This window comes from Notamacropus eugenii, chromosome X, assembly GCF_028372415.1.
Source record: "Notamacropus eugenii isolate mMacEug1 chromosome X, mMacEug1.pri_v2, whole genome shotgun sequence".
NCBI lineage: Eukaryota > Metazoa > Chordata > Mammalia > Diprotodontia > Macropodidae > Notamacropus > Notamacropus eugenii.
In genome coordinates this window covers 41,600,221-41,627,120 of record NC_092879.1, presented here as the reverse complement: position 1 = coordinate 41,627,120, position 26,900 = coordinate 41,600,221, and the positions used below count along the sequence as shown (strand labels likewise).

The following is a 26,900-nucleotide window of genomic DNA, read 5'->3' as shown; positions in this document are numbered from 1 at the left end:
TAAATAATTAAGTTAATTAAAAAACACTTCTGTTGAATTGCAAAAGAGAGTTCAAACACAATTAAGTTAATAAGCAGCTTTATTCCTTGCTTCTTAACTTAATGAAAGTTTAAAAATAATTTAATTGTTTGTTAGCTCAATAAAGGTGTTTAGGAATGTATAAACTTCATTGTAATTGTTCCATACTTAGGTACTTGCAAATTGGCAAATAGGACTATTTTCACATATGCACCTCAACAAAAGGATAAGAATGATTGGTAATTAGCATTTTATTTTCTGTAAATGGTTGTTCCTAAAGTACTTTGGAATACTTTGTTTTCTTAAACACATCACAGACACTGAAATGTCTTCTTGGCAATTTTGTTTATTCTGCTTATTTGCTTAGCAAACTCTATCCCCGTATCAATAGAGCCCAAATTAATGAGATTTTACTCTGTTATCACATAACAAATGACCAGGCTGATAAAAGCCCTTTTTTGCTTGCTCTCCCTATTGAGGGCAGGACCATATTTCTTTTGCTTTAGTGGCATAGCAGCCTGTCTTGAGGTTGGTCTTGGGAATTCCCTGATCAATATGATAAGCTACCTGGTGCGGAGTCTTTGGATCTTTGAGAGCATCTGCATATGGAAGGTGTGGCTATGCCCATTGACTTCTCATGGAAAGGACTAAGAATATCTTCTGATTGTCTCTAAAATGAAGTGGTTGGTTGAATTGGATCCCCTGAGAAAAGTCAGGGTGGGGAAGAGTGCTGCCTTTGTCCTATGCCAAGGGCAGGGAGTGGGTGGGGTGGTTGGGAACCTGTGACCTCAAGGCCACTTGTGGCCTTCTAGGTCCTTGGGTGCAGCTTTTTGACTGAGTCCATGTTTGACAGAATAAATCCTTTTATTAAGGGGATTTTTTTATGTGAAGTTTGGATTCAGTCAAAGGGCCACATTTGAGGATCTAGAGGGCCACATGTGACCTTGAGGCTACAGGTTCCTCATCCCTATGACCTAGGTCATAAAAGAAAACCTGACAGACAGACCTATTGACCCAATCAGACAAGCTGGGGCAGGGGGGAGGAGAAGAGCAATGACCCTGAAGTCAAAGGGCCTTGGGCCACATTGCACTTCTGATGCTTGCTACCTGTGTGACCTTCAGGAAATCACTTTCCATCTCTGGGCTTAAGCTTTCTTCTCTGTAAATGAGAGGTGAAAGGGGCCATAGGATCCTATGACTCTTATGACTATTGAAGCCTCTAGATCCTGTTACCAGAGTGTCCAAGTGGAGAAGGATTCTACATCTGGAACTGGAAGGAACAACCTTACAAATCATGTGGTCCAATCCCCTCATTTCACAGATGAGCAAATTGAAACCCAGAGAGGTGAAGTGACTTGCCCAGGGTCACTCGGCAAGTAAGTATCAGAGGCAAAATTGAAACCCAAGTCTTCCTGACACCAAGACCCATGCTCTATCAACTACACTACACTGCTCTGCATGGGCCCCATCCATAGTAACGGTACAAGTCAGAATTCAAACCCATACCCTCTGAATCAAAAACCAGAACACCTTCCACTGTACCACACTGCTTAAGAAGATGACATTAAGAAAAGATGCTCCATTTTCTCCTGCCTATAGGCTACTTCTCTCGGTTGGAGAGTTATATATTCATGGAGGTAAAGAAATCATCATATCCAAATGAATAGCGATTATACTATTGTGATTATCCGGACAATCTGAATATGCATATATAGGGATAGCAACTAGACCTATTATTTCATTCATATAGGGAGCTCCTCTACAAATACACCCCCCCTGCTATCAGTGTACCTCAGCACTGTCTCTTCAACCTAGAGTCTTAGGGAGATCCTCGAGCACTAAGATGTTAAATTGCTTATCCAGGGTCATGCAGCCAGCATGGGTCAGAGATAAGATGTGAACTCAGGTCTTTATGACATGTGTGTGTATATATGGACACATACATATATACATATACACGCATGTGTATATATATATAGTGTATATTTATGTATATATCTGCATGTAGATAAATTTATACATATACAAATACAAACATACATCTAAACTCATACATCTTAACATTCATATATTGGGCTCCTACTGTATACAAAACATTGCTAGGCTCTAGAGATACATAGGATTCCTTGAAGACAAAAATAAAACAGCCACTGCCTTAAAAGGAGCAAATATTTTATAATGGGAGACATAATCACTTATAAGTATGTTCAAAATTAGTATAAAAGTCATCAGGGAGGCACCAGCAGCTGAGAGGGTCAAGAAAGGCTTTATGGAGAAGATGGCTTTTGAATTAAACTTTGAAGGAAATAAGGGTTCTAAGAAGTGGAAGGTGAGGAGGGAGGGTATTCCAGGCATGGGGCGAAGTCAGAGAGAGACACAGAAAGAGATAATTTTATGGCCATTATAAATTTATACAGTTCAGAATCGGCCTGTGGGCTTTAGCAAATAAAAATTCATTAACTGCTACATTTTTGGATGTAACTAGTTGCTACTAAAATACTGGAAACCATTTTGTCCAATTCAGTTCAATTGAATTTGGCCACCATTTATCAATCAGGTGGTAGGTGATATTAGACAATCTAGAGGCACCTCACAGCTGGTCAGTGGTTGGGGAGGCCCAGAGAACTTGTTTCCCTCCCCTTGGCCTATCTGGTCCTGTTTTCACAAGGGCAAGGTAGGTAGACTTTTCACTTCCTGCCCCATGATGCGTAGATGAAAGGGTTCATAAGGAATAGATGGCAGCTTCAAGACATCAGATGAGATTTAACTCCAACTAGGAATGAGAGGTAGCATGGCATAACAGATAGAGTGCCATCCTGAGATTTGCTACCTCTATGACTCTGGGCAAATCATTTTACTTCTTGATCCCAGGAAAATCTTCCAGACTATATAAATTGCCATGCAGATCCTAATCTGCATCGGTAGAAAGGATTCTCCATGGTGGGAATTCATCCCACCAATAGAATTGCTGGTCTGGACAAAAGAAAAAAATGGCTGTGCATCGACTTCTCTATCCATTGTCCTTGTTTTCATGGAGAAATTGGTTACAACCACCAAGCCAGGTGATCGTGACTTGGTCATTCTGACCCTAAAGAGATGGCATCTGGGATGCTGCAAGGAGAGTTAGTCCTCACCATCGGGGAAGAATGTGGCAGGACTGGAAAAGCTCTGGACTAGAAAGGACAAAGCAAGGAAATAAGAGTGTCCTGAGGAAAGGCTACAAGACAGAAAGAAATAACTCATAAAGGGTCTTTTAGTCCAGTGGGGACCCAGTGTCAGGATATAAATAAATATTTTCAAGGTAACAATAGAAATGAAGGAAGGAAGTTATCCACAGAGCTTGGGAGGGCAAGGAGCCTTCCTCTGATGATAGGAAAGGAAAGGTTGAAGGAAATATTAGGAATGAGGAATTAAGAGGAAGTGCAATTGACAATAGATGGCCAAAAGGAGGTCAGTGCAGCTGTGGTTGCTTTGGATACGTAGACACCAAGCGATGATAAAAACACAATAATCTTGTCAAGAGACAAATGTACATGGCGGGGTGAGGGGAGAGATATAATAGAGGAGAAAGAGAGGCAGTATGGTAGAGAGGAAACAGCAATGTCTCTGGAATCAGTAGGCCTGGGTTCAGGAACCAGGCTCTAACACTAGCTAAGAGATCATAAGATCAGGTCTCTTTTCTAAACCTCAGTTTCTTCTTCTGTAAAATGGAGATAATATTTGTGCTATCTACCCCACAGGGTGGTGGTAAGTCAAATGTTATACAAAACTTGGAGTCATAAACATGTAAATTATTACTATAAGTTTTTAATTTGTATGGAATCTCTCTCCATCCTTAAGCCGAGAAGGCTAATAATAAGAGAAATACATCTATTGCACCTTCAAGCTGACAAGATGTCTTCCTTATAGGAAATGACTTGCCCAGGGTTACAGTTAGTAAAAGAGTTGACTCTCTAATTCCAATGGCTCTCATCAACAGGCTTTTTATTGAGTGTCTACTGTATGTCTACTTATGCTAACCATAGTCCTTGCCCTCAAGGAATTTACAACATAGACAGGAAAATGAGTGACCCATATATGTTTATCAAATCTCATGGCTGGAAGAAACCTTGGGCAATTCACACAGTTTAAGCTCTACCTGAGGTGTGAATCTCCTCTGTAACATTCTAGACCTTCAGCCTCTCTACTTGAACATCTTCAAGGATGGGAAACTCACTATCTCCTAAGATAGTCCCAATTCATTGCTGGACAGCTCCAATTGTTCATTGTTATCAATAATAATAATAATAGCATTTATGTTGCATTTACTATGTGTGAAGCACTGTGCTATGTGCTTTATAGTATTATCTCATTTGATCCTCACAACAACCTGGGGAGATAGGTATAATTTTTATCCTCACTTTACAGCTGAGGAAACTCAGGAAAACAGGTTTTTAAATGACTTATCTATTAAGAGACCTCCCTTATGCCAAGCCCAAATCTTCCTCTCTGAAACATTTACTCAGTAACTAAGAACAAATCCAATGCTCCATCCATATGAGAATCCTTGAAAACAGGTACGTGCCTGCCCTCCCTTTTCCAAGCTAAATATTCCCAGCTCTTTCAATTAATCTTTGTACAGCACGGTTTTTAAGTCCATTCCCTCGCCTAATCATCCTTTAAAACTATTTGCAGCAACTAGTACAAAGCAGTAGAAATTGGGGTGCTGATGGTAGAGAGGAAGTATAACATGTAGGAAAAGGTTCAGGGAAGGGAACAGTAACACATGTGCTTTTCCTAGTTGAGAATATAATTGTTTTGTCGTTGCAGGCCTGAAGAATTTCCTATATGTCCTTCAGCAAGTCACTGAACTTCCATGATCCTTCATTTCCTCCTCTATTAAAAGAGGGGGTTTCGCTAGATGACTTATGAGGTCCCTTAGGCAACCCATTGTACTTCTCCAGGCCTCAGTTTCCTCTTCCATAAAATGAAAAGAGTTGGAAGAGGCAGTCTCTGAAGTTCCTTCCCCCTCTTAAACTATGATCCTATGTGTGACCTTGGGCAAGCCAGTTCTGCTTCTTGGGCCTCAGTTTCCTCCTCTGTAAAATGAGCAGCTGGACAAGATAGCCTCTGAGATCCTTTCCAGGATTCCATTAAGCCTCTGATCCTTCAAGCATCTTATTTTCTCCCCACTGCAAACTGACTTCCTCAGCTTATCCCTAGCTAGCATTTGGGTACCTTTCCTCAGTTGAAACTGGCGTACCACCTTGTGAGTGGGCGGGCAGCCACCTAAACAGATGGGCATGGATATAGGTATGCCAGAGAGCTGGTATGTGCATAAAATATGAGCAGGGCCAGATGCCAAACTAATGGTTAAGGGAATTCTCCAGTAGTTGAGTGTTTCACTGGCTAGCTGAGGTGACTTTGAGAATCAGCTCTCAACTGGGTGTTTTAGTGGCCTTGATCTTATCATACAAATCTTTTCCTTGGCCTGCCAAGATTGTCAGCATGGTACAAGCCAGAATTTTCCTTACATATAGGCAAAATCAATGGCTACCAATATGGTATGAATCGAAGGATACTGCAAACCCAAAACTACACCCACCCCTGCCTGCCATGCTACTCTCTCTTCCTACTGAGCCTGAAATGCCAGCCATAAGAGATATTTCATTAGTCTAGACAACAAAAAGGGTAGCATTAATAGTAATAAATCATATTCTTTTTTTCTTAGTCCCCAATTTTTAGGGATCATAGAACCACCACTAGAAGAGCTTTTAGAAATCCAATCCCTTTGTTTTTCACAAGAGGAAACTGAAGCCTCTTGAGAAAACTACTTCCTCAAGGTCAGATATAGGACTGGAAGGGACCCTCAGAGAGACCATCTCATACAAATCTCTCATTTTTCAGATGAAGAAAGTGAGACCCAGAGAGGCAAAATGTCTTAGGTGAGCCTAAGTAACACAGCTGAGGTTCTAACCTAGGGCCCCTGACTCCAAATGTATTGGTGTCCTGGCTACATAATGAAGTACCTTATCATGGCTACCTGTGCAGTAAATATGTGAATTAGAATCCCCGTTTTATAGAAAAGGACACCAAGGTTCAGAAGGGAAAAGTGACTCCACTCAATGGCTGTACAACTAGCTGAGTATCCAAGTTGAGATTTAAATCCAAGTGTCCTGATTCTATAGTCAGTTCATCCTTCTACTCCAACACTCTGCCTTTCTAGCATGCATTGGTCCAGAGAAAACTTTGGAACTCTGCTAATTCATTCACCTGTTCATCTCTTTTAGTCCAATAGTGACCCAACAACAGTGTCAGATAGGTCCTGTATATGCAAATATTTGTGATATATTATAATATATACAATGTTATATATTGTATATAGTATATAGTGTGTATATATATTTACAATATATATGGTATGTATTGTATATACATGTACACATTTTTATGCTGAAAAAAATGCTGAAAAAAAATGAAAAGAAAATGAATACCCATTGATTGGGGAGTAGCTGGATAAATTATGTAGTATAAATGTGATGGGATTGTTCTGTAAGAAACAATGATTTTGAGGAATTCACAGAAGCTGGGTTAGATGTCTTGGAACTGTTATAGAAAAAAGTAAAGAGACTCAAGAAAGCACAGACACAGTCTCAAGAAAAAGAAGACTAAAAGACATCACAATTCATCTCAAAGCAATAACCAGTCAACTCCAGAGGCCAGTGATAGGTGTCCTTTCTCCTGGCAATGAGCTTGGGGTCTATGGGTGAGGAATAAGGCATACATTGTCAGATGTGGTCACTGTGCCACATTGTTTTCCTTAAATGTACTTCTTTGTTACAAAGGTGGGTTGTAGGGTGGGGAGGGAGTATTGGGAAGGGATGATGTTTAAAAAAAATTCAGAAGTATCAATAAAACATTAAAAATAAACAAATCAATGAATAAATGAATGCATGATTTTTCAGAAGTGAATAGCACCTTTGTTGAAGTTAGCTAGCACATTTTAAAATGCCACAGGTATTTTCCACAGTGTTGCCATATAATACCTCGTTCAGTATTCACATCCACTTTAAGCATTTCTGTGGTTGAATTAATGAGAGCACTAGGGACCTGGGCTGTCCACCTACCTCCTCCTGGCCTCCCCCACAGCCTCATTCACATGACTATCCCATCTTCTCTTTCTATCATACAATCTTTAATAACAACTTTGACTCCTGTTCTTCTTCCAGGAAGTGTTCCAGCTTCTTGGTGCCCCCATCCCAGGTGGAAAACTTATGGGAGGTCATGATCAAGACTGGTGCATGATGGGCAAAAATTGATAGGGCAGGACCACTGCAGGGAACACCTGAGGAGCTGCTATCAGAGCAGTACTGCAGTATGGTTCCATTATGGGGCTTTTCCTCCTAAGTTAGACAGCAGAATTTACTAGAGTTAGTGTCATTTAGTGGGTAGAGTGCTACACCTCAGGTAAGGAAAACCTGAGTCCCATTTCCATCTCTAATGGTGTGACCTTGCTGAGCCTAGGTTTTCTCATCTGTAAAATAGCAAACGGAGTTAGTGCTGACCTCACCAGTTTGTTGCCCTGGGAGGCTTAAATGAGATAATGTATGTAAGGAGCCTTGCAAATGTAATAAAGTGCTAGACAAACATCAATTATTACTATTCTTTGTGCCAACAGGTGTGATCTTATCACCTGAGAGTTTCCCACAATCCCTTGTGATTGGTGGAAAAATGGGGAGGGGACCTTCTGGTTGTTATTGAAGGCTTTCAGGGTTGATCCCTACTCAAAGAAAGGAATTAATGGACAGCTCATGTTCTGAGCATCCTCCTATGTGATAATCAATTTAGCCCAGCTGTAGATTCCTTAATTGCTTCAGAAACCCCAAATGGTTTCGAAACCAAATGCATAACCTAAAAGGAAAACCTGAGTTCTGGATTTGATTTGCAATCATACTCGACCGAAGTGATTATATTTGTCGGCCACCCTGCAGACCTAGATTTCTAAATCAGTCAGGGAATTTTTTAAATGAAGTCACTGTTCGATCTTAAAGCATTTATGCAAGGGCTCTGTTTTTTGCAATCCCATAGCAATCCCATAGCAATATAAAAAATCATGTGCATTTGATTTGTGAATCAATCTACATGGGGTGGGGGGGAGGAGAGGATGTGTGTGCTCGCTCAGGATTTAGTTACTTTGACTGCCAAACATTTTCATTTGCTGCAGGTGATTTGACTTAGTGGCGTGATATGTTAACATTCCAAGACATTGTCATTTCCCACAGGGATCTTTTTACACTCCCTTGGTTAGGCTGAACTGGACAGAGACAAGTAGGACCACAAATTAGACTGCAAGTGTGAAGAAAAGCAGACAGGGGCCAATGGAGAAGTTCCCACAATCCATTTTAATTGATGGGGAAAGAGTTGGGAGAGAATATGAAGACTGTTCCTATCCTTTAACCAAATTAGCTATTGGGGAATGGCTCTCTCTTTCAATTCCCCGTATACTTCAATTACCCAACTTTCCATTGGTAATATTCTATGCAAATGTCTTCCCACTCTACAATTTCTTTTCTAATTCTACCTTCATTGAATTTATTCATGCAGAGGCTTTTAAATTTGATGTAATCAAGACAGTCTGATTTATCTTTAATGATCTCCTCTAAAGCCTTGTTTAGTTAAGAATCTTTCCTCTTCAACATGGTTGTAAAAAACCAACCAGTCTCATTTGCCTTTAATTTTTTCTAATGTTGTGAACTTTTATTTTCAGGTAGTGAATCCATTTGAAGCCTTTTGTGATATTTGGTGTATGTTACCAATCTAAACTTAATTGCTGCCCAATTGTTTTTTCCATGTATGTTCTTGGGTTTATCAGACACTGGGTTGTTGTTTTAGACTCCTTCTGTTTCTTTCTTGTGTCCTCTGATCTACTTTTTGGTTTTTAATCAAACAGTTTTTTTTAATAGATTTATTATTTAGTTTTCAACATCCACTTTCATAAGTTTTAATCAAATAATTTTGATAGCTTCTGTTTTAAAATATAGTTTGTATTTTGATAATGCTTTCCCCCTTTCATTCATATTTTTCCCATCATTTCCTTTGAGATCCTAAATTTTGTGTTCTTCCAAATGATTTATTGTTACTTTGCCTCATTCTATAAAGTATCCTGCAATAATTTGATTGGTGTAACACTAAATTTATAACAATTCAGTAATATTGCCATATTTATTATATTGACACCATCTAACTGGGAGTAATTGCTATTCCTCTAATCATTTGTTTCCTTTTATTTGTGTATTTTGTGCTTGTATTTAAATAGGTCTTTTTCCTGTGAATGGATGGGTCAGCTCCCAAATATTTTATGCATTTTGCTGTTATTGTGAATGGAATTTCTCTTACTGTCTTTACTTCTTGGTTTGGGTTAGTACTGGAGAAAAATGCTAATCATTTTTGTGAAGATATTTTGCCTCTCGCTTATTTGCCAAAGCTATTGGTTATCTTTGGTTTGATTTGATTTGATTTCTAAAGAAGATATCTCATTACCCTGCTTTCACAGAAGCACAGACTCCAGGATTGGAGAAGACCTCAGTGGGCATGGAGTCCAACCCAAAACTGAAATCAAGACTTTTCCTTACAACCTATCCAAAAAGTGATTATCCAGCCTTTGCTCAAATACTCAAGGAAGGAGGTCCATTCCATTTTTGACTTGCCCTAATTGTGAGGAACTTTTCTCTGAAATCAAGCCAAAATTTACCTTTGTAACTTCTATGCATTCCTCCCAGTCCAGACTCTGCATCCAACAGACCACATCTAATGACTCTTCCATGTGATAGCCCTTCAAACACTGGAAGAGAGTAATCACATCACACCCCACCCCACCCCCAATCTTCTCCAGACTAAACATCCCTAGTTCCTTCAGCCGGTCCTATTACACAGAGTTGAGGCCATCACCATGCTAGTGGTTTCTTATGTCCTTTGTAAATTTTGAGATTGTCAAGATAGTTTTGAACCATGACTCTTACTAAGTATACAAACTAATTTTCGTCATCTACAAATTTGATGAGCACACCACCATCACCTTTTCCCAAGTGATTGCTAAAAATGTTAAACAGCATGGAATAGATCATTCTACTAAAAACATCTGCCAAAATGGAATCTAGATCATTGAATGTATCAATACATCTTGGGTCTTACCAAACATTTGGAATCTACTTCACAGTACTTAATATAATATTAATTAATAGTATTTAATAGATAATAATCTAGCCCAGGTAGTGTCAAATTCACAGCCCCCACAAGTAGCAACAAATCTTCCCAGTGTGGCAGAAACCAGATTAAAATGTAATTGGGAAATATATAGTGAAACAAATAAAAATACAGTAGAACACAGATAATGTTAATAGGTGATTTTTTTGTATTAATATGCAGCCTGCAGGGATCCTTACATATAAGGTTCTTGGCCCCATTTCTATTTGAATTTAATACCATCCTCCAGTGATAAAATTATTCATTCTTCCTTTTCCATTGATCCCAGTGTCCTCTACTATGCTTCTTATTCACCTCTGATTCTCAGCTTTTTTCAAATGAATAGATCTCCTAAATATATAATGCTACCTTCTCCCCTTCACCCTTTTATCTTTCTTTTGAATAAGCTATATTCTCTCAAGTCTTATTCAAGCCATAGGTTTCATCCCACAAAGTGTCAGCCATACCTAAGAGGTCAAGTGTGCCTCATCTCATTACAGTCTCTAGTTCATCTTGCTCGTGAGCCATAACTTGTGCATTTGTTTATAGACATCTAAGGTCAGGGGTTTAATTACTGTTGCCTTTCATGATTTTTGTCTCCTGTGAATTTCTGGGTGTCTCAGACAGCTGGTCTTCATTATAGCTGTACTCTTAGTAGCTATTCAGACAGCATTCTTTCTACCTCTTCCTTTTGAAAAATTAGAGTTACATCTCTTGTTAGAAAAACCTCACCCCTAATAGGAAACCTCCCATTGCTTTATTTTGAGACTTTCCTAAGGCCTTGCATGGGCAAAGAAAGAGGCATAACTGTCAGCATCTTTTCAAGAATTTCCCTAGTTCTGCATCCATCTGCATCTGCAAGGGGAGAAGCAGGGGAAAGTGTTTTCTTTGGAGGAAGGGAGGGAGCGTTCTCTCTACTTCATTTTTAACCATCTCCAAGTAAACATCCTACCCTAAAGTTCTCTCAAGAATCTGGTCCCGATCGACTTCCTTCACAATTCACCCAGCTTCAAGAACTCTTCTTCCTCTTGTGCCTAATCTTTGAAAATGCCATTTAGGGGAAGTTCCTGAACCCTGGGATACTGGCCAATATTTCTTCATCTCCTCAACTTTCATTTTTCTTCCATTCTTATTACAGGCCATTTTTTTCTTCCTTATCTGGCTTCTTAGTAGCTTGCTCTTAACTCCAATTCATTATTTACCTCTGTAGGTCATGTCATTTATTTCAGAAAATTTTTGGAGAGAGCTTTTATTTAGAAAAGAGAGAACGCTGTACAAAAACCAATCTTTGGTGACAGGGCTTCTTTTGTCTCCCTGATGTGTAGAAATTCAGAGGTGATATTTCCAGTGCATTGAACATGACCAAATATTAGAAGATGTGGATTTTTTTAGTCTTTTTTTTAATACACTGTAGCTTGCTTAACCTTGGGAAGTCACTTGATTTTGGTATAACCCTATTTCAAGATCTCTTCAATCAGGATTTTCTCCTCCCCATTGGAAGCTCAAAGAACAGGGTTGTTTCCTATCCTGCACCAGCCACATGAGGCTACTAGATACAAGTATAAGGAAAGACAAAGACAGAGCCAGAGCAAGTACCTTGTGATGAAACCCCATTCTATTCTTTCAATCACTTCTTTTATCCTACTTTTTTTTTAAAGACAGGAATGTATGCTTAGCCCCATCTCAAGGAAAACTACCCTTGAGAGACCCTATGGTGCACTGAAAAAAGCACTGGCTCTGAAGTCTAAGACTGTGGGTTCAAATGGTGGCCTCCTGATGACCTATGTGAACTTGGGCAAGTTCCTTCCCCTCTCTGAGTCTTGGTTTCCTTCTCTGTAAAAAGAGAGCTGGATTACAAGCTCTCTTCTAGATCTGACATTTATAGACTCAGATCCAGAGTTGGAAGGGCTTTCTGAGGCCCTCTAATCCAAGCCCCTCATTTTACAGGGGGGAAACTGAGGCCTAGGGAAGGGATGGGACTTGCCAAAGTCACACACAGGTAGTAAATATAAGAAACACATTTGAATCCAGATCCTCTGACCCCAGAGCCAGTGCTGTTCACTGTTCTGACCTCTCATTTAAACTCGCTGGTCTGGACCATGCACCTAAGACATCTGTCAACAGTTGGTGGCAGGAAACCTTAATAGCATGGTCAGTTCTTTGAAAGAATGTTTAAACCTCTGAAAAGTTGATTCTACAACTGCCTTACCCTCTCCTGTTTTGCATAAACCTTAGCTTTTGTTTAAGCCTTTAAATTTGATTCGTTGAAAGTGGTAGCGAATTAATGAATGGATGAACACATTTATCAGGTACTTACTGGATGCCAAGACTATGCTGGGGAGAAGGGGGAAATGAAACAGAAAAGGTGGAAAAACTTTGTCTTCATGGAGTTTGTATTCTAAGGAGGGGAGATAAAGCTATATATGAGAGTGGTAGCCAAGAAGGGATGTTTCAGTTTGGGGAAAACACAGAAGTGGTAAGCAGAGTCATGGGGGGAAGATCAATCTACCCTTTCTAGTAGCAGTGGCTATATTTTTTTGACTCTGGTCCCAGAACTGAGAAAAAGGAGGCAGAGAGGGAAGGGCACGTGCCTAGCAACAGAGAGGAAGGCAAGAAGGTGGGAAAGGTGTAAAGTAAGGCATGGCTGGGGCCAGCTAGAGCAGGCCATGGGAAACACTCACCCTTCAAGAGAAGTGTAGGCCCCGGGGGGAATCCTAAAGCTCCAAGGGTCATATCCTTCAGAGCATGGTCTCTGGTCCAGGAAGAACAGGGGGATAAAGTAGCAGGCAAGGAAGTATGGGGTAAAATGGAAATGTAATTCAACCCTGAGAAGATTGTCCTCCATTTTGTAAGACAAGTAGCACTGCCCTCTCTCTCTCTCTCTCCTGGTGTCTCCCCTCCTAGAGAGTCAGCTAACCCCAGAAGCATAAGGACAGGAAAGGAGAGAGAATACCTGGTTGGGTTAGCCATCCCAGAAATTGAGGACCAGCTCCTTCTTCCGTGGAGAGAATGATTATTTAAGAGTGGTTTATATAGGAAATTCTTTAAGACTATAAGTTCCAGAGCAGGTAGCAACCTGGACTTCCTCTCTTAAGGTTTCCAACACCAATGAGGTCACATACCCAGTACCCTCCCCAAAACACAGTTTACATCTGATCTGTGGGAGGTAAAACAATCATTCAGTTTGGTGAGAGATGGGATTTATTTAAACTCGAGGATAAGATCATACTTGGTTGAATGTATATTTATGTATATATACACACATACACTAATACACATATATACACACATTACATACAACCATGTATATGGATATATATATATAATGTGTGTGTGTGTATACAGATTTATGTGTATATATATATATATATATATATATGTATGCACACACACACACATCCTCACAGCCCAGAGAAAAGAGACTGAGTCACAAACAAGATGTTCCATGGGTTTAGAAGAAATTTGAGTAGAATCCCTATTCTGCTTTGGGGACAAAAATTCACTTGAATACAAGGATATTCACATGTCACAGAGAGGTTAGGTGACTTGCCCAGGGTCACACAATATTTGAGGTTAAATTTGAACTCCGTTTTGCCTGCCTCCAGGTTCCACACTCTTTCTCCTTTGCCATCTAGCTGCCTCCAAGTCAATTCCTGACTCCAAGGCCAGTATGATGCCATGCTACCTCAATAAATCAAATGCATATATTGTATGCTTACCATGTGCCTGGCCCTGTGAAGGATACTAGGACTAAAGAGAGTTGAGCCCTCTCTCAAAGAGTTTACATGTTAGTACAATTCATAATATTTTTATAATATTATAAAATCAGTTTTTTAATACATTGTATTATACATGTAATACATACAGAATAGATGGAGGATAACATCAGAGGGAAAGGTTCCAGTAGCAGAGGCTCAGAGGAGATCTTCCCCTCTTAGGTTACCCTCCATCTATAGAGTTTTCTCATTAATAAAATGGGAATAATAGTACCTCCCTTTCAGGGTTGTTGTGGGGATCGAATGAGAAATTGTGTGAAAAGTACTTTACAAGCCTTAGCATGCTATGGACATGCTAGCTGTTTTTACTAGCTCTCTGATCCTGCCAAGTTCCTTCATCTCTTTGCCTCAGTTTCTTCATCTGTAAAATGAGTCCAACAACTGTGATACTCACCTTACAGAGTTGTTGTGAGGAACAGATCATGTTACGTGCTTTGCTCAAAGTGCTGTCTAAATGCTGGTTGCTATCATTATTACCCTTTTTTGCTTAGGAGGAAACTGAGGTTCCAAGATAGGCCAGGGTCCAAAAGTCTGTTGGTGGCAAAGCCAAGAGACAGGCCTTTCACCTCCTGCTTTGCTGTTCTTTCCACTGCACTGCTGCCTCTTCAGCGGTGGCTGCCAACCCTACCATAGAAATGAGGCATCTCTCCTAGATAGATGCTTATGTATATTCCCCATCCCCAGTAGAATATGAGCTCCTTGAGGGCAGGCCATCCTTCACTTATGTTTGTATTCCTGACACATAGTAGGTGCTTAACAAATATTTGTTGATCCATTAGTAATTGTCATTTGTACCACGTCAAGGAAAACTACCATTAGTAATTAACCATTCCTTAATGTCAGCAATAAACAACTGAAAACAAGGTAGAAGGAATAACAGCCAGATTGAGGAAAGATCTGTTGAAAAGAGTGTTGGGCACGGCACTTCCTATGTGCTCAGCATGGCATGGAGCTGGGCACACAGGACATGGGAGGTGCTCTAGAAGCAGAGGACACAATCCAAGAGGAACTAAAGAAGAGGGTTCTCCTCTATCCTGAGGAGGGGAGACTGAGGGGAGCTAGCTCGTGGTGTGCCTTCCTGTAGGCCAGGGGTGGGGAAACTTTGACCTCAGGGCTATATGTGGCCTCCTGGGTCATTGAGTACAGCCTTTGGACTGAGTCCAAGTTTGACAGAACAAATCCTTTTATAAAGGGGATTTGTTTGGTGAAGTTTGGATTCAGTCAAAGGGCTGAATGTGAGGACCTAGAGGGTCACATGTGGCCTTGTGGCTGCAGGTTCCCCACCCCTGCTGCAGACAAAAGAGAAAGAGGAAATTATGGTCTTGTAAGAATTGAGTAAGAAATAACTGAGATTTGTAATGGTTTTTCCAGAGGCCTAATCATCATTTAGCAAATGAAGATGGGGTCACATCCAATTTTGACTTTTCATTGGAACAGCCTTTTCCTGTCTATCTGTCAACGATACTCAAAAGCCATTTCTCCCTTCCTCTCTCGTTTCCTCCCTCCCTCTCTCACCCATAGGTAAGCCTCTCAACATCCCGTGCAAAGCCTTCTTTGGATTCAGTGGTGAATCGGGACCAATGATCTACTGGATGAAAGGAGAGAAGTTTATTGAAGAGCTAGCAGGCCACATTAGAGAAGGTGAAATCAGGTACTGGACTGGAATTGTGTGTCTGTGCCATGTGGGTTATTAAGGGAATGAAGTCCTCTGGACAAACTGACACAATGCGGGACAGATCCTGGTGAGCTGGACCCCTTCCACGTAGGACAATGGCCTCCAAGAGTTGGCTCATGTACTATGGTTATCGATGCCCAGCCCCAGGATGGGCCAGCCCCAGCAGGTCCTTGGCATCCCTTGGTGCCCAAATTGCTGGACTCTTGCCAAGGGTTTCTGCTATTGCTACTCCTCCAGCCATAGGGCAAGTCTTTAATGCCCAAGTTTCTCCATGGTGGTAGGGGGGGCAGTGCCCTGTCACTTCTCAAAGGAAGCTCCCAGTATATGTACTACAGGCTAGGAGAGGTCTGATGTTCTGCCAAAAAACTGCTGATAAGTGCAGCCCTTGATAGGAAGTATTTCTTCCCTGCCCCAGTACCCAGTGATGGTTTTAAATGTGGAATTTTCAAGAATTCTCCTTTTCTCCCCACACCTCTTAAAGACAATCCCTCTTATCCATACCCAGGAACTTAATAAGATCTTTGACTTAGAACAGACCTTCAAGCTTATCTAGTCTATTGCCTATATTTTACAGCTAAGGAAACTGAGTCCCAGAGAATAAAGAGATTATCACAGGGTCACATGTAGGACCTCAGACGTCATCTAGAGCAGGGCTTCTTGAACTTTTTCCACTCCTGATCCATTTTCAATTGTAGGCAGCCTTCACTGGCATTGCATGGCCTGAGGGAATGCACAGTGCAAAAAACCACACAGGCTTTGTGTTCAGAACCAAGGCTGCAGTGAAGTTGCATGATGCAACACCAGCAAGGGCCCTCAGAAACTCCTTGGATTCATTACACGTTTGAATTCATTTTTGATGATTGCACATTCAGAAACCTTTTACTTCTGCCAAATTTTTTACAACCCCATATGGGGTTCACAACCAATAGTTTAAGAAGCACTGCCCTAGACCAACCCTCTCATCTTACAGTTGACAAAACTGAGGCCCAGAGAGTAAAGAGACTAGCACAAGGTCACTTGTATTTCAGAGAAAAGTGACTTGTCCAAATTACTTCTTGAACACTTGGAACTCCTATTACACAGGTAATAAATGCCAGAAACAGAATTCAAACTCGGGTCCTCTGACTCCAAAGCCAATACTTTTTCCACTGGACCACACTGCAGGAATCACTATTTTTCCAAGCCCACTTAGTTTCCACTTGACTGTACACAGTGTTAAATGACATGGTAAAGACTGGGCCCTTGGTCTGGTAGAGAGTCCTTTGACCTCAAGATGGTGATGGGGAACAGTTGTAATAACATTAAGGTACTTATCCTCATCAGTGCTCTTCCCCACAGGAGCCTATTGGGCCTTCAGTAGTACTATACTAGGTCATAAAGGAGCTTATGAGTCCTTTAATAGTGCTGTACTGGGTTTAAAAGGAATTCTCATGGTTCCCCTACCTGAGAGGTCATAATGCCAAAGAAATAAACCTGTTTATCTATCAAAACCGGAACCCTTCTTTCCCATAAGCCCTAAACTCCCCTTCCAATATGTATGCCATGAGGCAGAGTGCTGACATATTTGACTCCTTCAAAGTTCCACTTAAAATACTTGTCCACAGAGAAGTTATTTCCTTCATTACTAACTCAACCCAGACTCTCCTTTCATACCTGTATTATTTCCTCCCCTTACATAAGGACACACTCATCAAGTCATCCTTAATTTTGCATTTCTTAACACAACAAATTTCATTCCTTTGGGCCTGGTACCATTTAGGCTGGTGAGAAGGCAAAGAGCTCAAGTTCTATGTTATAATTTGGGAAGGCGAGGGGGACAGGTCTCATCAGCATGAAAAACTCCATGTGTAGAAATTCCCACCACCCATACAAATCAACAACTTGTCAAAGCAGTTTAGCGGCACATTAGTGAGAGCGCTGGACTTGGAATCAGGAAAACTCCAAGAAGTCCAGGCCTGCCTCAGAGACTTACTGGTTATATGACCCCTGGCAAGTCATTAAACCTCTCTCAACTTCAATTTCCTCATCTGTAAAACAGGAATAATAATAGCACCTACCTCCCAGGGTTATTGTGAAATCAAATGAGATAATACTTGTGAAGCACTTTGCAGGTCTTAAAATACTATATGAATGTGTTTTACTACTACTACTACCACCACTGCAACTACTACTACTACTACTATTATTGGTACTACTACTAGTAATGGTAGTTGTAACTCAATGAGGAAGATATCATCAAAGATTGAAGGAGATAGAATATGACCAAGAGGTTTGAGAAATGTATAGAATTTAAATAGGCAAAAGGGAGAGAGAAGGGCATTCCTGGTGGGGGGAAGTAGGGAGATGCATGGTTGGCATGAGAAAAAAAAGTCTGGTAGAGGTCAGACTGTGAAAGGTCTTAAATGCCAAGAGCAAGTGGGTAGAGTTTTATTCAATAAGCATAAGAGTGGTGGAAGGTTTTTGAGCAGAAGAGTGAGTTGACAAAAGTCAAGGTCTTAGGATGAGTCACCTTGTGGTCTAATAGAGAATGGCCTAGAAGAGGGTAAGACTGAAGGCAGAGAGACCAGATTGAAGACTGAAATATTGCAATAATCCATGAATGGACTGATCTAGGTAGGCCTAAAATAAAGTGGTGGTAAGAGGAAAGGGGAAACAAGCATTAATTAAGGGCCTATAATGTGCCAGGCACTGTGCTAAGTGTGTTACAAATCTTGTCTCCTTTGATCCTCACAACAGCCCTGGGAGGGAAAGTATTATTATTCTACCATTTTTACAGTCGGGGAAACTAAGGCACACAAAGATGAAGAGACTGGCCCTGGGTCAGACAGCTAGTAAGTATCTGAGACTGGATTTGAACTTGGGTCTTCCCAGCCCCAGGCCCTGTGCTATATCCACCACATTCACCCCAATAGGAGTGATCAAGAGAGTTGAAAGGATGTGGTCATTAATTGGCTACAAAGGGTGAAGGAGAGGGATAAGTCAGGGATAATTCCAAAGTCTTGAGCCTAGGTCACTGGTAGAATGACAAGACTCTAGGAAAGTTACAATGGAAAACTATTTGGGGAGGAAGAGGTGTCTGATTTTTAACTATTGTTGAATTTCACACCCAAGCAAGACCAAGAAGAGAGCCCAGGCCTAGGCCCACAGTTCTAGGTCAAAAGGAGAAAAAAATAGAAATCAATGACAGAGAAAGGTTAAGGATTATTAAATACTGTAGAGATATCAAGGAGATTGAAGGCTGAGAAAATGATGTATAGAGAAAAGAGAAGAAATCGCCCATCAAACCATAAGGGAGCCGTGACCACATTCATCAGCTTTTATTCATGTAGCTTTCCTTTTATCTTGACCATTCTTGAAAGGACATTCTAAATTTCACAGTATAAACCAGGAAAGGTTATAGAGTGATTTCTCTGGTCAATGGCCAATCACTTACAGTGCAGACTCTGGCCAACAACCTAACAGATGGAGACATGAGGTGTCATGAGGGGAAATGGAGGAAAGAATGTGACCCCAGCTCCACTATTGGAAAAGCAGCACAAAATTTTGGCCCTACCACCATCTTCATCCATGAGAAAGAGCACCCTCCATATCCCATTGTAATTGGGCATAGTACCTGGAACAATTTATTCATTTTGCTGTTATGTCTTTTAATTCAAACTCTTGAACTCAGATGACCAAATATGCTAATGACTTTTCATCACCTAATCTCATCTCTATCAGTTCCCCCCTTCTAATCACAGCCTCTCCTGAGCCTAATAGGAATAAGCTTATTGTTTTGTCATTTTAAGAGGTAGCTCAATCTAGTATCACTCTGTCTATGGTCTTCATTAAGCCAATTACACATTAACAGACCTTCACTCCAGCTGATGGCTCTTATTCAATGAATGTTCTTGGACATATAGGACATTACCGAAACAATAGAAAAGGCACATGGGACTACTTGACATTCTGGGATGTGAGACATTGACCAGGACCAGTCAATAGTTCCATCTTGGTTAATTCTTTTAAATAGGAAGACCGAACAAACTAGCACTGTTAGGATTACAGATGGACAAGGACCCAGGCCTTTGGAAAACTGAGAGAGTAGGGTGGCATGGCAACCCAGTGTCCATAAGCTTCTAGAAATACTCTCCCCATAGTTCTCGAGAACTGAAAGTGTATGGGATCCCTCCCTTCAGTGGTAGGATTTCAGAAGACCAAAGATTTAGAGCTCCAAAGGATCTTAGAGACCTCTGACTACAGTCCCCTCATTCTACATATGAGGAAACTGAGGCCCAAAATGGTTAACTGACTTGCCCTAGGCCATACATCTAGTATGTATCTAAGGCAAAATTAAAACTCTGGACTCCTTTACTTCATGGCAAGCAAACTTGCCCCAATACTATACTTCCTCTCAAGCTAAACCTAGGAGACTTCTATTTTCTCAAGCAATATAAGATGTCACAATTTTTAACTCTGTATATTATTGCCCCAGAAAAAAAGACTGAGGGCAGTTTGCCTAGGGAAAGGAGGTTTGAGTGGATAACATAACGGTCTGTAGAGATTCCTCACACCCTCCCTATTCAGGTATTACCTTGTAGCTCACCCAGCAAATGGCATGAGAACTCTGCCAAGTTTTGGTAGCTTCCCTATGATGTCAATATGCCTCTCACTGGCCACGCTGCCCTCTGTTATGTCCTGAACACACATTGTGTTGCCAAAGCTCACAAGCTCTGGGCTAGTATCTTATAATTTCAAGCAGAAAGGGACCTATCCCTTCTACACAACTCCAAGTGGAAAACAAGGGATTATGTGACCGGGCTACTGGCCTTTGTAATTGCATCAGAACCTGCCCATTATTTACCCTGGCTGCTGTCAATGGAAAGATTCAACTTGAAGAGACTTTAGCAATGTCTCTTGTAGTCAAACCCCCTCATTTTACAGAGGGGGAAACTGAGGCCTAGGGAGATTAAATGACTTGTCCCAGGTCACACATAGCTTCATGGATGTTGACCTGGAAAGGCCCTCAGGGGCCATCTAATCCAACTCCCTCATTTTACCGAAGAGAAAACTACAACTCCAGGGAGGGGAAGTGACTTGCCCCACGTCACACATAGGATCCTAGATTTACAGGTGGAAGGGACCTCAGGGGCTACCTAGCCCAACCCTCTCATTTTATAGAAGGGGAAATTGAGGCCAGGAGAGGTGAAATCACTTGTCCCAGATCATCTAAGTAACAAGAGACAGAATCATGATTCGAATTCAGGTCCCAAATTCACCATTCTTTCCACGTGCCACAAATGGGTAGCAAGTAAAGTTGGTGTCCAAGACCATTGTTTCTCCTAGTTCCCATTTAGGGCTTTGAGGATTGTCAGTTCAGCCTCTTACTTTAGAGGCTGTGAATAGGTCCATCTAGTGAGCATGCTGGCTTCACTGAGCCCATTAGCATCCGTCTGTTGAGGCCAGGAAGTTAAACTGCTATTTGGCGAGGACTCAGTGGGCATACTGGCAAGCAAAGAGGGCACTCTCTCCTACTGTATATGTGCCAGAGCTTAACAGGAGCAGTTTGGTGGAGCCAAGGAGGGCGCATCTCAAAGCCAGGGAGTACCTCTGATGGAAGCTCAGTCCCAATCTGGGCCACTCCAAGATGAGAAGCCCAGTGCTACTCCTTGGCCACAGCTTCCTTTTCACTCATCTAACCAGTGGCTGGAGAACTTGGGGTGGGGGGGTGGCGGGCAGGAACCAAGCCTGTTTGAGTGCTGTGTAGTGTTAATAAAATTGTCCTAGAAAGTAAGTCAGTCTTATGAAAGAATATGAAGCAATACTGTTCCTTAAGCCTGTCTACAGGCTTGTGAATTACACCTGATTGTCAAAGGAGCCTGGTGAATTTCACTGCACCTACTTTGGCCAAGAAGAGACATTTTTTATTCAAAATCTCCTTCACAAATCACTCCATCAATAGGGCAGGCTGGCTTCCTGATGCCAGCCTGTAATATACCAAATCCTTTATGCCGCTTAACCTGAAAGCCCTATTCAATGTATCTTTAAGTTTTTATGGAAAGTCTCTTAAAATGCCAATAATTTGATTCATATTAGGCTCACAAGAGACTGGGAATAGGACAATTTTCCATCAATATGGGGAACATTTATTTCATCCCTTTCCAGTAATATCCTTTCTATGGTCCTATGATCCAGGCATACCTAGTTTATTCTATGAGAAGAAAAGTTAAGTTAAAAGGAAGATTCTGAGTCACCTGCTACATGTAAACACCCCCTCCCCTCTCCAAAAAAAATGTCTGAAAGGGTCCATGGAGTGAGAGGTGGGAAGGCCCATCTAGTCTAACCCCCTCACTTTACAGATGCAGCCTCGAGATGCTGTGACATATCCAGGGTCACACAGGAAGTAAAAGACTAAGGCAAGACTTAAACCCACATCCTCCGAATCTAGAACCAGGGCTCTTTTTGCTGGACTATACTGCATCTTGCAGTCTGAAGAAACCACAAAAGTCAGGATGGAAAGGAAATTGCCAATTTTGTTTTTGACATGTTCCCACCCATTCTTTCATGTATCCTCTCTCTTTCCTGAATGCCCAAGATCTTCCACTGTACTCTCCTCCCTAGTCTGTCTTTTCCTGCCTTCTCTAGGCAGTGTCTCCTGTTCCAAAAGGATTCCTCATCTGTAAAATGAGAATGATAATAATAGCACCTACCTCCCTGGGCTGTTGTAAGGATCCAATGAGATAATATTTGTAATGTGCTTAACACAGAACCTGGCCCATAGTGAGTGTTATATACATGCTGGCTATCATAATTATTAAGTCTCTTGGGAACTAAGCACTACTAATGATCATCTGGGCAGCTAAGTGACATAACAGATAGTGTTCTGGGTCAGGAAGACTCATCTTTCTTAGTTCAAATCTGGCCTCAGACACTTTCTAGGCATATGAGCCTGGGAAAGTCACTTTAATCTCTGTCTGCCTCAGTTTTCTCATCTGTAAAATGAGCTAGAGAAGGAAATGGCAAACCACTCCAGGATCTTTGCCAAGAAAACCCCAGATGGGGTCACAAAGAATCAGACACGACTGAAATGACCAAACAACAATGATCATCCAATCAACTGGCCAGTATTTGCTGAATACCTGTTACATCCAGTTCACTATGGTGGGCGCTTGGGATGCCAAGACAAAAAACACTTCATGCCCTCAAGGAGCTAACATTCTTGGGGGTGTGAGGGAGGGGAGAGAAGGGTAATAGCATTAAACAATCCACCAACACTTATTAAGTGCTAGGTTCTGTATTAGCTCCTGAGAATCCAAAGACCAAAATGAAACAGACCCTGCCCTGAACAAGCTTACAATCTGCTGAGGGAATGCAATTCATACACAGATAGAAAGTAAATATGGGTTAAGTTGTGGCTGGAGAGACCGCTAACAACTGAGGGGATCTGAGTTTTCAGTAGGAGGTAACACCTGAGTTTAGCTTTGACGGAAAATTAGAATTTCAAAATTCAGAGACTGAGGAGGAAGCACATTTGAGACATGTGTGCCTGTGCCAAGGTACAAGAAAGGGAGAATGCCAAGTCCAGGAACAGTGAGTAGGCCAGTTTGGGTGGATCCAAATGTGTGAAAGGGAGTAATGGGAAATGAAGCTGAAAACGTAAACAGGAGCCAAATGATGAAAGACTTTAAATGCCGAGCTGGGAAGTTGGTATTTTATCCTTTAGGCAAGAAGGAAACACTGATGATTTCAAAACCAGACTGAAGAGTTTATATTTTGTCCTAGGTGAGGCACTTTTAAGCAGGAGAGTAATGCAATAAGTCAAACACAATAGCCAAAGGGCAAAGAAAGGCCACATCGATGTTGTTTAAGGAATGGGGAGACTTGGGTTAGTTTGCAGGCAGCAGAGGAGGAAAAAAGGTGAGACTGAAGATTAACGATTAAAGGGTGAGCAGAAATGATCAAAGGGGGAGTTGGGGGAATTGGACCAAGCAAAGGCACAACCTAGGAAAAGAGAAAGGTCACATCATTCTCAGACACTGAGACAGGTAAGGCAAGATTAGGTGATGATATAAAAAGTTTTGAGGCATGGAATAAGGGAGGAGAGGGAGAATACCTATTGTAGTCAGTATAATAGGGATTCAATCAAGGAAGAAAAAATAAGGATTACCAACCCCGTTGAGGTGAGGTAACCTACTCTTGTAGTGGACTGAACTGAACAGCCCACCTCTGGCCAGTGTATCTACCTATTTTATTGACCCACTACATAAAAATATGTGACTCAAATCTACAGTAGCCCAAGTCACTCCTATCATTCCATGATCACTTGATCACTCCATAGAAATGGTCCGCCCGTCAGAGAGACCCAGAATGCTTCGTATCTGTTCAATCAACGTATGGGGAGGGGAGACAGAAGCATCGCAAGAGGATGTTTGTGCCTATAGAGGAGAGTATAGAGAGTACTACCCCCAGAATCAAAGGCCCTGTCAAGAGGATAAAACATCTTCAAGTTGAATGGATGTGGTTCAAGTCCTGGATAGCCCACTCAGCTCTGTGAAAATTTGGCTCAAAGGCAATCTGGGAAAATGGGTATATTCCCCTTCCCACTGATTGGTCTTGGAGCCAATCACTATCGAGAACCAGAACTGGCAGGTTTTGCCAAAGCTCTAAGGATAAACTGCAAAGTGTTTGGATTTCATAGGACTTCACTAAATGTATTCACTGACTGTTCTCTCTAGGGCAGAGGCTGATAGGTGGTGTAGTAGATGGAATACTGAGCCTGAAGTCAGGAGGACCCGAATTCAAATCTAGCCTCAGACACTTCTTGCGTAGCTGTTTGACTCTGGACAAGTCACTTAATCTCTGTCTGCCTCAGTTTCCTCAGCTATAAAATGGGAACCATAATAGTACCTACCTTCCAAAGCTGTTGTGAGGTTCAAATGAGACCATATTTACAAAACCCTTAGTGTAGTGCCTTGTTTCCTTCCCTTCTTACTCCTTTCTAGGGTCGTTCCCGCCATTACCCATTTTTAGGTGGTAAGGTACTAAAGGACAAGGACACATCAAACACATCTAAGTGGTTGTCACTGTCACAGTCTTGTCACCCACACTTTCCATTCCTGCTCTCTTTCTCTCCCAGCTGGCCAGGCTGATGGCTTCATCTGAGTGGGCTTTAGGCCTCAAACTCCCCCTCCCCATAGTCAGCAGTGCTCAGCCTCATACTTAATCTCTAATTCACCATATCTCTCTTTCCAGAACACATTTACCAAATTGTAGAATTCTAAAACTAGAGAGGGAAGAAGCCACAGAGGTCATCTAACCCAACCCTCTCATTTTACAGAGGGGGAAATGGAGATCCAGGTAGGGAAAAATAACTTAGCCTAGGTCACACAGCTAGGAGGAGACAAGCCAGTCCTTGAACTCAGGCCTTCCTGATGATAAGTCCAATGTTCTATCCAGTAACCAGAAAGGGAGAATGGTCTTATCTCTCAGTTGGTTTGATAACAGATCTGGGATTCATCTCCAGAGCTTCTATCTCCCAGTTCACTGTCCTTCCCACCATGCTCTGCTGCTTTCTTTTGCTTCCTGCCACTTTTAGGAGAATGAGGGAAACACCACAAAATCAACAATAAAAGCAAACTTCCAAGGGATATCTTGGGTTCCATCCACATTCAGTCCAATCTCTCATTCCTTATGTACCCACAGGCGGGGGCATTGATCACTGCTTGAAACAATGTTAGAGCCCTCTGGCCCAAACCCCACATTGCGCAGAGAAGAAAATGGAGCCCCAGTGAAAGGAAGTGATTCACCCAACATCTTCAACAAATCAGTGGCAGAGCCAGGCCTCAACCTTGGGTCTCCTGATTTCAATCCCAGGTTTTTTTTTCACCACGCTCAGGCTTCACAAATTCAGTTCTGTTCACTAGACTAGTAACTGAGGCAGAAACAGGGGCTCAAATGCTAGAAGAAGTTTCAACAATTGGAGGAAACAGAAAAGGCTTTCTATTTAGTGAAACATGATATTCCATTCCTTGGAAGTTCCCATTGCCTCTAGTATTTGCATTCCCTCATGCACAAAATGCTCCTCATTCACATAGTCCTCCTCAGCACTCTCTGCCTCGGGTTCTAAATCTCTGGGAGCCCATCTGGGGAACTATTGGTGCGATGCTTGGCACTCAGAAACAGGGTCAGGAGCAAAGACTTTTTGATGATGATGATAATGGTGGATGTTGCTTACTGGACATTGCTTAGGCATTAGAGAAGCTGGGGCTGCCAATTATCCCCATTGGAATTGCTCAGCTCTGTAAACTAGGCCTCCTAGCAATCCCAGAGCACCTTTGCAAGCTCACAAGGAGGCAGTTAACCAGGTGCCTACAGCGGGCCCTGAAAGCAGATGGGAGTTGTCCGCTTCATGAAACATTTTCTTTTCCACTATCTACTTCCATGACTACCATTAAATAAAATAAAGTGCTCATTCAGAGGGATGGGAAAACAGGCTGGAACAGAGAATTGGTTTGATGAACACCATACTAAGCACAGAGTAGATTTTCAGGAAATCAAGTAAAATTGAATAGTATAGAATGACCTTGTATGAAAGGAGAGTGAATAAAAAGGCCATTTCTACATCAATAAGACCTGGATTCTAGTCCAGCCTCTGAGATCTACTGACTGGGTGACCTTGGGCAAACTGGTTAATCTCTCAGTGCTCTGGGCAGCTCCAAGTGTATAACTTACAGAAAAAATGCCACCCTGCATTGGCAAAGGAACTTTCCTCATTCTGGAGTTCCTCTATTAAAGAGAGAAGAAGTCTAGAGATTATATAGATACATACGTATGTGTATATGTATATATATGTGTGTGTGTAATTATATATAATATTTATTGTGTATATTTTTATACATATCTAGATAGATATAGATATCCTATCATCCATGAATATAATTATCCCATACTGAGTACTACTTTTTAATCTAATTTAATGATTTTAATTTATCTCAATTAGACAACGTTCAGTTGTATGCCCAACTTATTGACTGCAGACATTAGTCTGTGGAGTGAAATCACCAGTAACTGACATTATAAGTGTTATCCTGCTACTTCCCAATACTAATCTTGCGTGTTTATCAAGCTGGTTCCCTGATTCCTGTCTCTGAGACTTTACCCATACTAATCTCCCTCCGCCTAACACACTTCCCACCCCTCTTTGCCTATCTACATCAACCCATATTTGTCCA

The 26,900-nt window shown here is 41.4% G+C and overlaps 1 protein-coding gene across 1 annotated transcript in view; it reads left to right on the top strand.

Annotated features, from left to right (window-relative positions):
* Positions 1 to 26,900, top strand: part of IL1RAPL2 (interleukin 1 receptor accessory protein like 2) — a 954,343-nt gene that overhangs the window by 888,879 nt on the left and 38,564 nt on the right. Inside the window, exon 7 of the mRNA XM_072626056.1 lies at positions 15,537 to 15,666. Coding sequence (XP_072482157.1) covers positions 15,537 to 15,666 — 130 coding nt within the window. The remainder of the gene's footprint in view (positions 1 to 15,536; positions 15,667 to 26,900) is intronic.